Source organism: Molossus molossus, unplaced genomic scaffold, assembly GCF_014108415.1.
Source record: "Molossus molossus isolate mMolMol1 unplaced genomic scaffold, mMolMol1.p scaffold_m16_p_1, whole genome shotgun sequence".
Lineage (NCBI taxonomy): Eukaryota > Metazoa > Chordata > Mammalia > Chiroptera > Molossidae > Molossus > Molossus molossus.
Window position 1 is genome coordinate 243,411,559 of NW_023425344.1, and position 16,096 is coordinate 243,427,654.

A 16,096-nucleotide genomic window follows, 5' to 3' on the forward strand; every position below is an offset into this window, starting at 1 on the left:
AGAGAGAATACAAAGTATTTATTCAGTACGTGGCTATTGAGAGGTGCTGTGTGTTAGGCAGCACGCGTGATGCCTGCTCTCAAAATAACAAAGTAAACCAGTTCGTCAGCGAGTTCTGTCACATACTTGCCAGGTGCCTCGTCCGTGGTTGGCCCTGGAAGGAAATACACAACACGGTCTCTGCCTCCCCGTCACTCCCGTTTCCGTCCACAAAGCACTCTGTGCCGGGACCCGAGACAAACGGAAGCCCTGCCCTCCTCCAGGGTCCCGGTCTGATGCTCGGCCTGAGCTCTGGCCTGCATCACGCTCCCCGGGGCTGCTGGACACCGGCTGGGCCCCGGGGTCCTGACTCAGGAGCTCTGAGGTCGGGTCCGGAGAATCTGCATACTTCCACCTTCCCAGATGGTGCCTTGTCCTTTTCAGCCTAAATGAGACCAAAATAATCTCACTGCAGAAGTTTGTTGTGGAAGCTGATGCTCCACTCCTGAGAACCACCCCCACCTCCCCGCATCTTCCCAGCGTGTTCACCCCACTCACCTGACTCCCCTCGCCTGAGCAGCCTGGAGAAGTGGAAGTCACCGCGGTGCCCCCCACGCCCCCACTCCCTCCGTGTTCATGCTGGGGGGATGTCACAGTGGCCGTCGGGGTGGCCAGAGAGGGGGCTCGTGAAGATGGTGTCAGAGGGGTGGAAAAGTAGAGAAGAGCCCAGTGATGTGGAAGACAGCTGCAGAGCAGACAGCCGTGGGTTCAGATCCCGTCTGCCTTCTCCAGATGTGGGGCCTGCTTAGCTCTAAACCGCAGTTGCTCAGCCTGTTCGAGGTTGTGGTAACAGAACCTTGCGAGGTTGCTTGGAGAACTGAACGAGTTTGGGGTTTGTTCGGCTGTTGCAGTGACACCTGGGTTTCTAGCCCAGGGCTGGCGGGGGAGCATTGATAGCGGGGCCTGCTGTGTGCACGAGCACAGGTCTCACTGCCAACGCCCGGGACCTGTGACTCTGACTGACGTGGAAACAGCCGACGTGTCTCCGGGGCCCGGAGCGTTGGCAGGTGCAGATGGCCCCTGGGCCGCTGCTCCCTGCCACGGTCCGCTGGCCGGGGTCTGCTCCCTCCGCGGGTGACCCCTGCCGCTCATCCTCCCAGGAGCTCCTCCCTTCCCTGGGCGGTGTCTGTCAGCTCGAGACACCTCCACCTGGCTCCTCCAGGCGGGCGCTGCCGGCAGAGGCCGCAGTTCCCAGAGCAGGGTCAGACCCTGGCCTCCGGCGGCTCTGCCCACCCCAGCACGGGGGGAGAGGAGACTGGCTCCTCCGGGGGGATGCCTAGCCCGGGCACAGCTGCTGGGCCGGGTGGCCGTCCCCTGGGCACCCTTGAGTCCCCTCGGGGGCCCGCCACCCCTTTCCCAGGTCCAGAGAAACGTCTTGGTGGCAGCGAGGACTTGGGGTGCGGTCGGTCTGGCTTTTCAGGAGCTGCTGGCCTGGTCCCTCCTGGTGGCCTGAGGCAGAGCCCTCTCGAGGCGTCTGAGCCGGTGCTGAGAGGGACGAGGCCGGTCCGCCCGGCCCGGCTCAGCCCCGCTCCGCTGGTGGGTTGAGGCACATACTGGACCAGGCTGTGGGCAGCTCCAGCCCCGGCCTTCCCGTGGATGGGTTTGTGGAAAGCCCTTCCCCCTGGGTCTGTGCCCCTCCTGGGGAAGTTAGGGGGCTGCCTGAGTGACGGCTGGCGGTTCTCCCTGATTGTGTGTTGCCCCGGCCCCGCCACCCTGACCAAGGGCAGTGTGTGTGGTGGGGGTGACACTGGCCATGAGAAGGCCGAGCAGGAGCGAAGCTCTAGTCCTGGCCATGTGGCTGCCCAGGGGTGTCCTGGGAGGCAGAGGGCTCTCCGAGGACCCTCCTGGCCCTCACTCCCACCTCCCTTCTCTGCAGGACGCTCCCCGTTGCCGGGATGACCTGCTGAGCGACTACTTCAGGAAGGCCAGCGATCTGCCCACCCCGACCCCCGGAGGCCAGCCGGGACCACCCGCCAGGAAGGAAGGGGCCCGGGTGCCCGTCCACTCTGTGGCCCCCGCCTTCAAGCTGGCTGTGAGCACCTCCGAGGGGAAGCTGCTGGCGCCCGGGCAGTACGCGAAGCCCAACTTCAGGCCTGCTGAGGCCGCAGCCGCTCCCAGTGCCCCCCTGAGGCAGGCCCTGTCCCCCCAGACCCTCTCGGGGCAGACCCGGCAGGCGCCGGCGGCCCCCACGGCCCATGTCCCTGCCAGCGGGGCTGCGGCCCTGACCCGCGCCTTCAGCCTGGCCTCCGCCCACCTGCTGCGGGCCAGCAGGCCGGAGGCCTTCAGACAGGAGTCTCCTCAGAACCCTGGGCATTCCGAGAACTCGGGGGGCAGAGAAACCCACCCCCTGCAAAGCTCCACACCCCCCAGCTCCCACAGCCTGGCCCAGGAGAGGACCCCCCTCGTGGGAAAGCTTGGTGGCTCCTGTCAGGGCCCAGGGCCCCGAAGCCGGCCACTGGACATGAGGCGCTTCTCACTGGCTCCCCCAAAGGAGGAGAGAGCCCCCCTGCAGCAGCCCGCCCCGGCCCCGGCCCCGGCCCTGGAAGGGGGCGGCAGCTCCCAGCTCCAGCACCTCGCGCCTGCTGCAGCCCCAGCCGCCAGGACCAAGCCCCAGACCCCCCAACACTCAGGGGAAGCGGCCACCGTTGCCCCTGGCCGGGTGGGGCACAGCCTCTCACAGGGGGACAGGGTCCCAGGACAGGGCCACCGAGAGGGCTGCCCTGCCAAGAGCCCTGGCAGGTCTCCAGACGTGGCTCCCCACGCCCGCCGGGCTCCTGAGGACTCCAGTCCTGGGGACAGCTCAAAGAGCACGCCCGTGTCCCCAGAGCCGGGTGGGGACCAGCAGACTGTGTGGTACGAGTATGGCTGTGTGTGACCGTCGCCTGGACCGGCAGCTCCGAACCTTACACTACTGACGCGCCTTCTGAGGACGATGCCCCCTCGGGGCTGCCTGTGGAGTTGGGAGCGGTTCTAGAATGAGGGGCGGGGCTCCCCTGCATTTCTTCCATTTGTTCTGTAAGGAAACACGTGCCCAGCCCACAGGCCCCCCCGGTGTGTGCCGAGAATCTGCAGCTCCAGCACCGGGAAGCTTTGCACACATGCGCTTTGGCCGGGGGTGCTCATCACCCAGGACAGATCTGACTGCCCAGGGCAGACGCTCCGGGGTGCCCTGAGAACACGCGTCCGCACCGGGTTGGCCTCCACGACGGCGTGTGCGAGTGTGCGTGGCTGATGCTCACACGCTCACAGGGCTCCGCCCTCGTGGGGCTGGAAACGCCTCCCTCTCCCAGAAGCCATTGAGCCTAGGAGATGCCGGACCAGCCACACTACACAGATCTTGAGGGTCTGGGTGGACCCTCCAGTCTCGCTCACCGTTAACCAGAGTGTGCTGAGCCAGTCTGGGGTCTCGTGTACTTCCCTTCACCCCAGGGCAAGGTGACCTCCCAGGCAGGTGGCCTCAGGCCATTGCCTCGCCTGCAGCTGGCTCCTGGGGCCACACAGGACCTGGCTTCCTGGCCCCTTTTCTACAAACCCTGGATCTGCCAGGCCTGGGAGAAGGGCAGAGAGAAGCCCTGCCCAGCCCCCCTGCCAGCGAGCATCCTGGACGGAGGGGAGCGTGTGCGAGAGGGAGGGGACCCCTGATTTGTAATGTGGCTGCAGCACCCCAGGGTCCCCCATTGCGGATGAGATGTTGACTTATTATTCCTCAATAACTTCTTGAAATAGAAACAAAATTTATTTTAATATATTACGTATTCAGGGTGTCCTAGAAAAATGTAGACACATTTAATAGTTTAATTCTCCTTTTCAGGTTTAACTGATGTGTTATAATGGGTGAAGTCAGACTAAGCTCTGAACAAAGGAAATTTATCGACTAGACTTTTTTATGGGGATACATAAGGGGAAGTTTACGGTACAAACCCGGCAACTATCAAAAAATTAAGGGCAGCTATTGAAAGAGAACGCACAGTTAGCGATTTTTGATGTTTGCTGTTCGTTACTTCACAATACACCTCCCTGTGCGTCATTGACCTTGGACACGGGGTAGGGGCCTCCGCGGTGGGAAGGAGTCAGGACACGTGACCAGAAGGGAGAGAAGGGGGCTCTCCGAGCTGTGGACCCGTCTGCCCTCTCTCCCATGTGGGAGTTGCGAGGTGCCCACGGAGAGTCCCAAGAGGCCTGTCTGTGCTCTGAGATCCCACCTTCTCGTACTTCCTGGTCACGTGTCCTGACTTCTTTCCCAGGCTCAGACCCCGGCCCACGTCTCCAGGGTCAATGACGCAGGGGGGGTGCAGTGAAGCAACCAACAGCAAACGTCAAGAATCGCTTCGGGGTTTGCGCGCGTTCTCGTCCGGTAGCGGCCCCCCTTTGTGGGCTGTTGCTGGTTTTGTACCCTAGACTTTATCTCATGTGTCCCCATAACAAAGTCTAGCGGATTCATGAAGCTTTGTTCAAGTCTTAGTCTGGCTTCACCCATTGTTTCAAACCTAAACAGGAGAGAAAACCGAGTTATCATTGCTAAGGATGTGTCCATGCGTGAGGACACCGTGTGTATGTGCACACACTCACGTGCACTGTGCTCTGAGGGACCCCCTATTCACGTTCCGTGGGGTCATCCTCTCCCATGGGGCGGCTCACCTGCTCCTCTGGGCGTGGCCAGCGCCTGACCGTTTGTTTCCTGTCTAGTGAAGGTGCTCTTCCCGGGATGCGCTGCACCTGGTGACCTTGGTGTTGCAGAGATGGTTCCTTTGGAGTTACTATGCCGAGAAAGAAATGGAAGGTTGACACAGTGGATTTCAGGAGGGCTTTGGGGTGTGTTAAATAGACTGGTTCTGGAACACAGGGTGGAACTGTAATAAAATGAGTTGGAGGTGAACTGAGTCCTAGTTTTCCTTACGGCTCGTCACTGGCGGCATTTTTGGGGCGTCGGGCTCCCCGCGCCAGCCCCCAGGCTCTTGGAACCCACAGCACCCTCGGCAGGAGGCCAGAGAAAGTGAAAGCGAGGTTTTCCTGTTTACCATGCAACAGCTCTTCACAGACTTGCGTTTATTTTAAGTCCATGCAGTTGAATCCATGCTGATAGGGAATTACACCACCGCCGGAGCTCAGCGTAGAGTGGCCCTTGGGTGTTTGCCAGGCTGCTCCCCGAGGAAGGCCACACCCGCAGCCTAGGCCTTGGAGGCCTCAGACCAGATGCTTAAAGGAGAGGGCGGGGGAGGATGTAAATATCTCCAGCTGCCCAGTCCTCTAGTGGCTGTCTGTCCAGCAGCAGCTTCCTGTCCCCTTCCTCCCTCACCGAAGCCCTTCTGTGAGTCTCCTCTTGCCTCCTTTCCACTCCTTCCCCAGGGGCCTGCCGCCGCCATGGCCGCCACTCGGCAGGGCCTGCGCCCCGGTGCTTTGAGCTGACCGGCAGCTGTACCCAGGCTTCGTCCCCAGGCGTTGGCAGGACCTGACACCTGCCGGTCGGTCCCAGGAGCTCGCAGAACTCTGTCACGTGATTCTCTCCCCTTTGACAGCTCTCCTGTGCTCGAACTCGCCCGTTCCTCCGTCTTTCACCCATTCCTTCCACAAACCCCCTGAAAGTCTCCTGTGCCAACTCCCAGGCTCCCCCTTCGAGGCACGTCCCCCGCCCCTCTTCAGGGCTGACCCCCCCTGCTCCCCCCTGCGGCGCTGACCTCTCCTGAGCTGCAGGCCTGACGGCAGCTGCCTGTTAGCCCCCTGCCTGTCTGCAGGCTTCCCCGACTCCCTGTCACCGCTGGGCTCCCTGCTGGATCCAGACCCCAGCTGTCAATCACAGAAGCCAAAGCCTTGATGCAGGCTTGACCCCGCCTCTCTCCACAGTGTGCCTGGAATCTGCCCCCCCCCCTTAGCTAACTGTCCCCGGTTCTAGGTCACACACACCCCTGACCCTGGGCCTTGGCAGGGGCTTGTCAGCTGGTCCACCAGCCTCATGACTTCTCAGCCCTCGTGGCACCTCTCGGGCGTTCACCCCAGGTGACCTTCCTTTGTGAACATTCCCCTCCCCCCCACACCAGGTCCACCCATCCCTTTGCGGTCCAGGTTCCCTATGTGGTTCACCTGGGGTGTACCCAACCCTCTGTCACCCCCTCCTCCTGCCCAGACAACTCATACACGTCCACAGCTTTAATTACCATCTTCCCGGAAGGCTGCAAACACCTCTAGCTCCAGCCTCTCCTGGGAACCTCCATTCCAGGTCCAGGAAGCTCGGATGTCCCAACGTCACCTCAAGATCTCAGCACACAGTTCACCCCCCCCCCAAGCCTCTGTGTTCCTCATCCCATCACCTCTGTCCCTACATGCAGACCATCGGATGTCCCAACGTCACCTCAACTCAAGATGCTCAGCACACAGTTCACCCCCCCCAAGCCTCTGTGTTCCTCATCCCATCACCTCTGTCCCTACATGCAGACCATCGGATGTCCCAACGTCACCTCAAGATGCTCAGCACACAGTTCACCCCCCCCAAGCCTCTGTGTTCCTCATCCCATCACCTCTGTCCCTACATGCAGACCATCGGATGTCCCAACGTCACCTCAAGATCTCAGCACACAGTTCACCCCCCCCCCAAGCCTCTGTGTTCCTCATCCCATCACCTCTGTCCCTACATGCAGACCATCGGATGTCCCAACGTCACCTCAACTCAAGATGCTCAGCACACAGTTCACCCCCCCCCAAGCCTCTGTGTTCCTCATCCCATCACCTCTGTCCCTACATGCAGACCATCGGATGTCCCAACGTCACCTCAACTCAAGATGCTCAGCACACAGTTCACCCCCCCCCCAAGCCTCTGTGTTCCTCATCCCATCACCTCTGTCCCTACATGCAGACCATCGGATGTCCCAACGTCACCTCAACTCAAGATGCTCAGCACACAGTTCACCCCCCCCAAGCCTCTGTGTTCCTCATCCCATCACCTCTGTCCCTACATGCAGACCATCGGATGTCCCAACGTCACCTCAAGATGCTCAGCACACAGTTCACCCCCCCCCAAGCCTCTGTGTTCCTCATCCCATCACCTCTGTCCCTACATGCAGACCATCGGATGTCCCAACGTCACCTCAAGATCTCAGCACACAGTTCACCCCCCCCAAGCCTCTGTGTTCCTCATCCCATCACCTCTGTCCCTACATGCAGACCATCGGATGTCCCAACGTCACCTCAACTCAAGATGCTCAGCACACAGTTCACCCCCCCCCAAGCCTCTGTGTTCCTCATCCCATCACCTCTGTCCCTACATGCAGACCATCGGATGTCCCAACGTCACCTCAACTCAAGATGCTCAGCACACAGTTCACCCCCCCCCCCCAAGCCTCTGTGTTCCTCATCCCATCACCTCTGTCCCTACATGCAGACCATCGGATGTCCCAACGTCACCTCAACTCAAGATGCTCAGCACACAGTTCACCCCCCCCCAAGCCTCTGTGTTCCTCATCCCATCACCTCTGTCCCTACATGCAGACCATCGGATGTCCCAACGTCACCTCAACTCAAGATGCTCAGCACACAGTTCACCCCCCCCCAAGCCTCTGTGTTCCTCATCCCATCACCTCTGTCCCTACATGCAGACCATCGGATGTCCCAACGTCACCTCAACTCAAGATGCTCAGCACACAGTTCACCCCCCCCAAGCCTCTGTGTTCCTCATCCCATCACCTCTGTCCCTACATGCAGACCATCGGATGTCCCAACGTCACCTCAAGATGCTCAGCACACAGTTCACCCCCCCCCAAGCCTCTGTGTTCCTCATCCCATCACCTCTGTCCCTACATGCAGACCATCGGATGTCCCAACGTCACCTCAAGATCTCAGCACACAGTTCACCCCCCCCCAAGCCTCTGTGTTCCTCATCCCATCACCTCTGTCCCTACATGCAGACCATCGGATGTCCCAACGTCACCTCAACTCAAGATGCTCAGCACACAGTTCACCCCCCCCCCCAAGCCTCTGTGTTCCTCATCCCATCACCTCTGTCCCTACATGCAGACCATCGGATGTCCCAACGTCACCTCAACTCAAGATGCTCAGCACACAGTTCACCCCCCCCCCAAGCCTCTGTGTTCCTCATCCCATCACCTCTGTCCCTACATGCAGACCATCGGATGTCCCAACGTCACCTCAACTCAAGATGCTCAGCACACAGTTCACCCCCCCCAAGCCTCTGTGTTCCTCATCCCATCACCTCTGTCCCTACATGCAGACCATCGGATGTCCCAACGTCACCTCAAGATGCTCAGCACACAGTTCACCCCCCCCCCAAGCCTCTGTGTTCCTCATCCCATCACCTCTGTCCCTACATGCAGACCATCGGATGTCCCAACGTCACCTCAAGATCTCAGCACACAGTTCACCCCCCCCCAAGCCTCTGTGTTCCTCATCCCATCACCTCTGTCCCTACATGCAGACCATCGGATGTCCCAACGTCACCTCAACTCAAGATGCTCAGCACACAGTTCACCCCCCCCCAAGCCTCTGTGTTCCTCATCCCATCACCTCTGTCCCTACATGCAGACCATCAGATGTCCCAACGTCACCTCAACTCAAGATGCTCAGCACACAGTTCACCCCCCCCCAAGCCTCTGTGTTCCTCATCCCATCACCTCTGTCCCTACATGCAGACCATCGGATGTCCCAACGTCACCTCAACTCAAGATGCTCAGCACACAGTTCACCCCCCCCCCAAGCCTCTGTGTTCCTCATCCCATCACCTCTGTCCCTACATGCAGACCATCGGATGTCCCAACGTCACCTCAACTCAAGATGCTCAGCACACAGTTCACCCCCCCCAAGCCTCTGTGTTCCTCATCCCATCACCTCTGTCCCTACATGCAGACCATCGGATGTCCCAACGTCACCTCAACTCAAGATGCTCAGCACACAGTTCACCCCCCCCCAAGCCTCTGTGTTCCTCATCCCATCACATCTGTCCCTACATGCAGACCATCGGATGTCCCAACGTCACCTCAAGATCTCAGCACACAGTTCACCCCCCCCCAAGCCTCTGTGTTCCTCATCCCATCACCTCTGTCCCTACATGCAGACCATCGGATGTCCCAACGTCACCTCAACTCAAGATGCTCAGCACACAGTTCACCCCCCCCCCAAGCCTCTGTGTTCCTCATCCCATCACCTCTGTCCCTACATGCAGACCACGTGTGGCATCACCCTCTTCCCTGTGTCCCATCCATCACTCTCTCAGCTGGTTCCAAGTCTGACGCCTCACGAACATACCCAGCCAACCCCAGGTGGTGGCCCCCCTGGGGGTCCCCACAGTACTGCAGACTATGGGGTCCTGTTGCTGAGGGGACAACCCAAACCATGCCCCTGCTGAGCTCCGCCCCCCCCCCCCCGCTGTGACCTGGGAAAGGTGTGGTCTGGTGGGAAATGTCCTAGTGACAGCTGGTGCTCATGCCCACAGCTCAGGGCTGAGGTCTGCCTGGGGAGAGATTTGACGTCACCTGTGGGACAAGAGGGGCTCACCCTGGGGAGACCTGTAAAGTGAGAATATTAGAAGAGGTTGGACAGACCTTGGGAAGCATCCCACCCAATGTTTATCAACCAGCCAGGAGCCAGGGGAAGAGGAGGGAATATATTTATATGTGTGCACATATATATGCATATACCTCATATATGTACATACACATGTGTATACACAGCCAACTGATTTTCTTAGAAACCTCATTGATTTTTGCCAAACTCATGTATTTATAGCCAACCTCTGCATCCACTCAACTGCCAAGTGAGTGTAGATCCAATGTGAATGTTGGAGCATGTTTTCTTTTATGTGATCAAGTAAAACAAGCTGAAGATGTTTGGGAGAGCTTCACGCATCCGTCGATGACGTGAGTGACCGCTCAGTCAGGTCGTTTCCTGGGTGCCAGACGGAGTCCCTCAGTTTCTTGTAATGTGTTCACGCTGTGATGGCTACAGACATTTTTTTACAAATAGGAACTCAATGTACATACTGTAATATTCATCCAAGACACATTCTTTAAAGTTTAATCTTTACTATTAACATTTTCTCCATCACTTTCTTAAGTGTAGAGACAGAGGACACTGAAGAAAACAAATCCAGCCCTGATTTGGTAACGTTTACCAATTTCTTGGTGTAAGTATTTTCATCACAGGATGTTTCAAGCTCCCAACATGGTGTCACTAACCACAGAGGTAGGAAGAGATGTGTGCTGTCGTCCTGTGATATAATACCACCTGCCTGCATACACAGTAGGTACAAATCTCCCCAAGAGCAGAGGTAACACTAAAGTAATTACAAGCAACGATTTTGAGTATTTATTACCTTATTTTTAATACAGATTCTTTAATCGCAGGTTTCCATAAGGTGATTTTGAATGATGGCTGTTTAACACCTGGCTTGGGAACACCCTGGACTCCCCGCCTGCTCCCACAAGCGGCGCAGGCTGGCTCCAGCTCAGAGGGGGGACCTCCAGGGATGGGCTGAAGGGAGGGAGAACAGAAGGAGGTTCACCCAAGAGCAGGCAGCTGGCCCTCCCGGTCCGGGCTGGCATGTGTGGGCACAGCGGTCTCCCGACCAGGGGCTGTGTCTGGGGCTGGAAACTGCCCAGGCTTCTCTCCCCTTCCATCCTCCCCCCTTGACCTTTTCCAGGGAGTAGAGCGGAAAGAGTGGGTCCCGGGAGAACCACCACCTCCCAGTCTGTGAAGTGGGGCAGAGTGGACAAGGGGGAGTCAGGCAGGTGCCTGGGAGGGTCCGGCTGGGCTGGCACATGCTGGGGGGTGGGGTCTAGCGGGACTCAGAGATGTCACTCCCTCTCCACGTCCTGGCTTCCTGGCCCAGCCCACTGAGGTTAGGTTCCCAGAGTCCCTTCGCAGGAGCATCAGAGTGCTGGCAGAGGGGAAACCAGCCACCTGCTCCCCATCCCCCCACGCTGGGACCCCAAATAAACAGGGAGGGGTCAAACCCTGGGCCCCCTGATTCCTTCCAGATCCTCCCCAGGCCTCCGGGCAGCTGCTCGGAACCACAGGGAGTGTGCCCAGAGCCCCCACCCCCCCACCGCCTCCAGGGGGGCGCAGCCAGGGAGCAGGAGCCAATCGGCACCTAGCCCCGCCCACCAAGGCAGCCTCAGTCCCTCCCCTCGTGCGGGTCAGGCTGGCTCCGCGGGTGGGACGTCTGCAGCCTGCTTCCTGCACCTGGGACCCCGCGGGGTGAGTGGGCGGGGCAGCTCGGCTGCGGCCTGGACGGGGCAGGCAGGGCAGGGATAACGGGGTTGCTGCCCGACAGAGGAGACCACGGCCCTTCAATAAGGCAGGGTCCCCAACATCGCCTGGGGCAGAAAAGTCAATATCCAGTCTCCGGGATAAAGGCCTTTGGGCAGAGTCCAGGAGGAAAAACCCAGGAAGCAGGTCCCTGTCGTTCCAGGGTCCAGACCGAGAGCAGTTTCAGTAGCCGAAGTACCACCAGCCCTTGGGGGCATTCGGGGCGCAGCCAGCCAGAGGGCTGCCCTGCCCAGGGACCCTGGCGTGGGGGCAGATCTCAAAAGTCCCACACTGTCCAGGTTCCCTGGGGACATGCCCTGACCTCCCTAAAGGCAGCGAAGGCCAAGGGAAGCGCACTTCAGGGGGTGCCCAAGGACCCAGCCCCCGTCCGGGCAGGTTGGGGAAATGCCATCCTGCCCTGGGCTGGGGGGAGCAAGCTGATACCTGCTGCAGGTCTGCTGGTGCCTGGTGCTTCTCCGCAATTATCTCCTTGAACTGTCTCAAGTCATCTCTTCAGCTCATTCAGCAGATGGGCCCTCTGCTGGGCTTCAGCCCCACCACCAGTGTTCACAGGGCCCCTCCTTTGTCCACTGTGCCATACACGGCAGTCACGGGAGCACCCAGGATGCCTCCTGGGCCCCTTGCAGGGTTCAGGGTAGAAGTCTCCTCTTTCAGGAAGGCCACCCTGACTGCCCTCCTCCTGATCAGGTGCTTTTGAACTTTGGGCTCCCACATCCTCCCTCATCCTCCTCCAACCACAGCTGTCGTCAGAGTATCACAATTGCTGTGTTAATCCTGGTGTTCCCTTCTAATCAGTTTTAAAAACTCCACCATTCAAGTTTCACTTTAGTATATTTGTAAGGGAGGAAGACATTTTCCTCGACCTTCCTAGGTTCTCTAGGTCGGTCTAATAATTAAATCCGCAGGAGACAGATTCACAAGAGAAACTAACCAAATTCCCTGACATATGTGCATGTGAACCCCTCGTACATGAGAGAGACAGAAGCCCACATGCACGAGAGGTTCAGAGTCAGGGAGGGAAAATGAGGTCCATGTGACACTCTGAGCTAAGAATGCGCTAAGGTGCCCGGGGCCTCACAGAGGGGTCACTGCAGGATGGTAAGAGCAGAGGTTCAGTAATGAAGTTTGCCCTGCACGCCCTGCACGCCCTACAGACAGGTCAGACAAGGTACTTCCGGTGATAAGTCTTAGTAAGGGCGGGCTCCTCATTCAGACTCTTCCAGGTAGTGAAGGGGGAGGCAGAGTGTCTCATGAGTGTGCAGGGTCTCTGTCGCCTTTCACTCATACAATCCCTCCCCTCCAATGTCCTGTAGTTTTCTGCAAATAGGTCCTTTACTTCTTTGGTTAAGTTTGTTCCTAGGTGTCTTAATTTTTTTGCTGCAATGGTAAATGGGATTTTTTTATTTTTTATTTTCTCTTTCTGTGAGTTTATTATTGGTGTATAGGAATTGATGTTAATTTTGTATCCTGCTACTTTGCCAAATTCATTTATTAAATCTAGTAGATTTTTGATGGAGGCTTTAGGATTTTCTACATACAGTATCATGTCATCCACAAATAATGAGTTTCACTTCCTCTTTCCTGCTTTGGATCCCTTTTATTTTGTCTTTATGTCTGATTGCTGTGGCTAAGACTCCAGCACTATGTTAAATAAATGTGGACAAAGTGGGCATCCCTGTTTGTTCCTGTTCTTAAGGGAAAGGATTTTAGTTTTTGCCCATTGAGTATGATGTTGGCTGTAGGTTTTTCATATATGGCCTTTATTATGTCAATATATGATCCCTCTAATCCCACACTGCTGAGCGTTTTTATCAGAAATGGATGCTGGATTTTGTCTAATGCTTTTTCAGCACCTATTGATAAGAACCTATGGTTTTTATCTTTCATTTTGTTTATGTGGTGAATCACATTTATTGATTTGCGAATATTGTATGAGCCTTGCATCCCTGGGATGAATCCCACTTGGTCATGGTAAATATTTTTTTAGTGTATTGCTCGATCTGATTTGCTAATATTTTAAGAATTTTGGCATCTATGTTCATCAGGGATATTGGCCTGTAGTTTTCTTTCTTTGTGGTGTCTTTATCTGGTTTTGGAATTAGAATTATGCTGACATCATAAAACGAGTTTGGCAGTTTTCCTTCTTTTTGAATTTTTTGGAATCGTTTAAGGAGAATGGGTATTAGTTCTTCTTTGAATGTTCAGTAAAACTCTTCCGTGCAGCTGTCTGGGCCTGGACTTTTGTTTGCTGGGAGAGTCTTGATTACCTCTTCAATTTCCTTAGTTGTTATTGGTCTGTTCAAGTTTTCTATCTCTTCCTGGTTCAGTTTTGGGAGACTATGTGTTTCTAGAAATTTGTCCATTTTGCTTAGATCGTCGAATTTGTTGCCGTATATTTGTTCATAGTATTTGTTAACGATCCTTTGTATTTCTGTGATGTCAGTTGTTACTTCTCTTTTGTTTCTGATTTTGTGTATTTGGGTCCTCTCTCTTTTTTCTTGGTGAGTCTAGCTAAGGGTCCATCGATCTTGTTTATGTTTTCAAAGAACCAGCTCTTTGTTTCATTGATCTTTTGAATTGTTTTTATTTTAATCTCTATGTCATTTATTTCTGCTCTGACCTTTACTATTTCTTTCCTTCTACTTGCTCTGGGTTTTTTTCTTTTTGTTAACTTTCTTGTTCTTTAAGTTGTAGGGTTAGAAAGTAAATTAGGAATTTTTCTTGTTTCTTGAGGCAGGCCTGTAGTGCTATGAACTTCCCTCTCAGGACTGCTTTTGCTTCATCCCATAGATTTTGTTTTGTTGTGTGTTCATTTTCATTGCTTTCCAGGAAGGTTTTAATTTCTTCCTTGATCTTCTTGGTAACCCATTTATTGTTTAAGAATATGCTATTTAGCTTTCTTGTGTTTAAATGTCTTTGCGTGTTTTTGTTGTAATTGATTTTTAGTTTCATGCCATTGTGATCTGAGAATATGCTTGATATGATTTCAACCTTCTTGAACTTGTAGAGACTTCATTTGTGTCCTAACGTGGTTTGTCTTTGAGAATGTCCCATGTGCACTTGAGAAGAATGTGAATTCTGCAGGTTTGGGGTGTAATTCTCTGTAGATACCTATTGAATCCATTTGACCTAGTGCATCATTTAGAGTCTCTGTTTCCTTGTTAATTTTTTCATCTAGAAAATCTATCCAATGATGTGAGCAGCGTGTTGAAGTTTGCTGAATGATTGTATTGCTGTTGATTTCTCCTTTGAAGTCCTCCAGAAGTTTTTAAATATATTTTGGTGCTCCTATATTGGGTGCATATATGTTTACCAAGGTTATATCTTTCTGTTGGATAGATCCTTTCAATATTATGTAGTGGCCTTCTTTGTCTCTCATTATGGCCTTCATTTTGAAGTATATTTTATCAAATATGAGTATTGCTACCCTGGCCTTTTTTCCTTTTCATTTGCTTGGAAGGTTTTTTCCATCTCTTCATTTTCAGCCTATGTGAGTCTTTTGTTGTGAGGTGGGTCCCTTGTAAACAGCATATATATGAGTCATGCTTTCTTATCTAATCAACTACTCTGTGTCTTTTGATCAGAGCATTCAATCTATTCATATTTAAGGTTATTATTGATATATACTTATTTATTGCCATTTTTGTTTATTGTGGTTCTATTTTTCTTCCTATTTCTTCCACTAATTACAACAGTCCTTTTGACATTTCTTGCAGTGCTGGTTTGGTGCAAATATATTCCCTTAACCTTTTTTTTTTTTTGTCTGAGAAGCTCTTTATTTGACCTTCTATTTGAATGATAGCCTTTCTGGATAGAATAGTCTTGGATTCAGATCATTGTTTTTCATGACCTTGATTACTTCATGCCATTGACTTCTGGCCTACAGTGTTTCTGCTGAGAAGTCAGTTGATAGCCTTATGGGGACTCCTTTTAGGTAACCTGTTGTTTATCTCTTGCTGCATTTAGGATTCTCTCTTTGGGTTCTTCTTACTTAGAGCTCTCAGTGCTTCTTAAACTTGAATGCGTTTTTCCTTCACCAACTTAGGGAAGTTTTCTGTCACTGTTTCTTCAAATATATTCTCTTAACCCTTGCTCATTTTCTTCTTCTTTTGGAACTCCTATGATGTGAATGTTGTTATGCTTCCAGTTGTCCCACAGTTATTTTAAGCTGTATTTCTGTTTTTTAATTGTTCTTTTTCTTTCTTTTTTCTTTTTTTTTTATTTTTCACATCTTTATTGTTGGATGTAAAATGTATTAAAGATGTTCCACATTTTTCCCCCATTGACACCCTCCTCCCGAATCCCACCCCCCTCCCACCTTTTCCCAAACTATTTTCCGTGTCCATTGGTTATGCATATAAGTTCTTTGGTTTATCTCTTCCCACCCCCCACCCCCCATCCCCTTTCCCTTTGAGGTTTGTCAGTCTAGCAATGAATTTGTGCTTCTTAATCCCTTCACCTTTTTCACCCATTCCCCCAACCCCCTTCCCAACAGGCAACCAACAAAATGTTCTCTGTATCTATGAGAATGTTTCTGTTCTTCCTGTTCATTTTGTTTGTAGATTCCATTGTTGATAGATATGTATTCATTGCCATTTTGCTTGTTCATACATTTTAAATTTTTCTTCAAAAAGACCCTTCATCATTTCATATAATAACGGTTTGGTAGTGATGAACTCCTTTAACTTTTTCTTGTCTGGGAAAGTTTTTATATGTCCATCGATTCTAAGTGACAGCTTTGCAGGATAGAGTAATTTTGGTTGTAGGTTCTTGGTTTTCATCACTC

The 16,096-nt window shown here is 53.7% G+C and overlaps 1 protein-coding gene across 1 annotated transcript in view; it reads left to right on the forward strand.

Moving 5' to 3' along the window:
- The window catches only part of LOC118623635 (protein Daple-like), a 128,220-nt gene extending 123,869 nt beyond the window's left edge, over window positions 1-4,351 (forward strand). Inside the window, 1 exon segment of the mRNA XM_036251432.1 lies at window positions 1,916-4,351. Within this exon segment, the coding sequence (XP_036107325.1) occupies window positions 1,916-2,914 (999 nt within the window). The 3' untranslated portion in view covers window positions 2,915-4,351.
- Window positions 4,352-16,096: the final 11,745 nt, after the last annotated feature.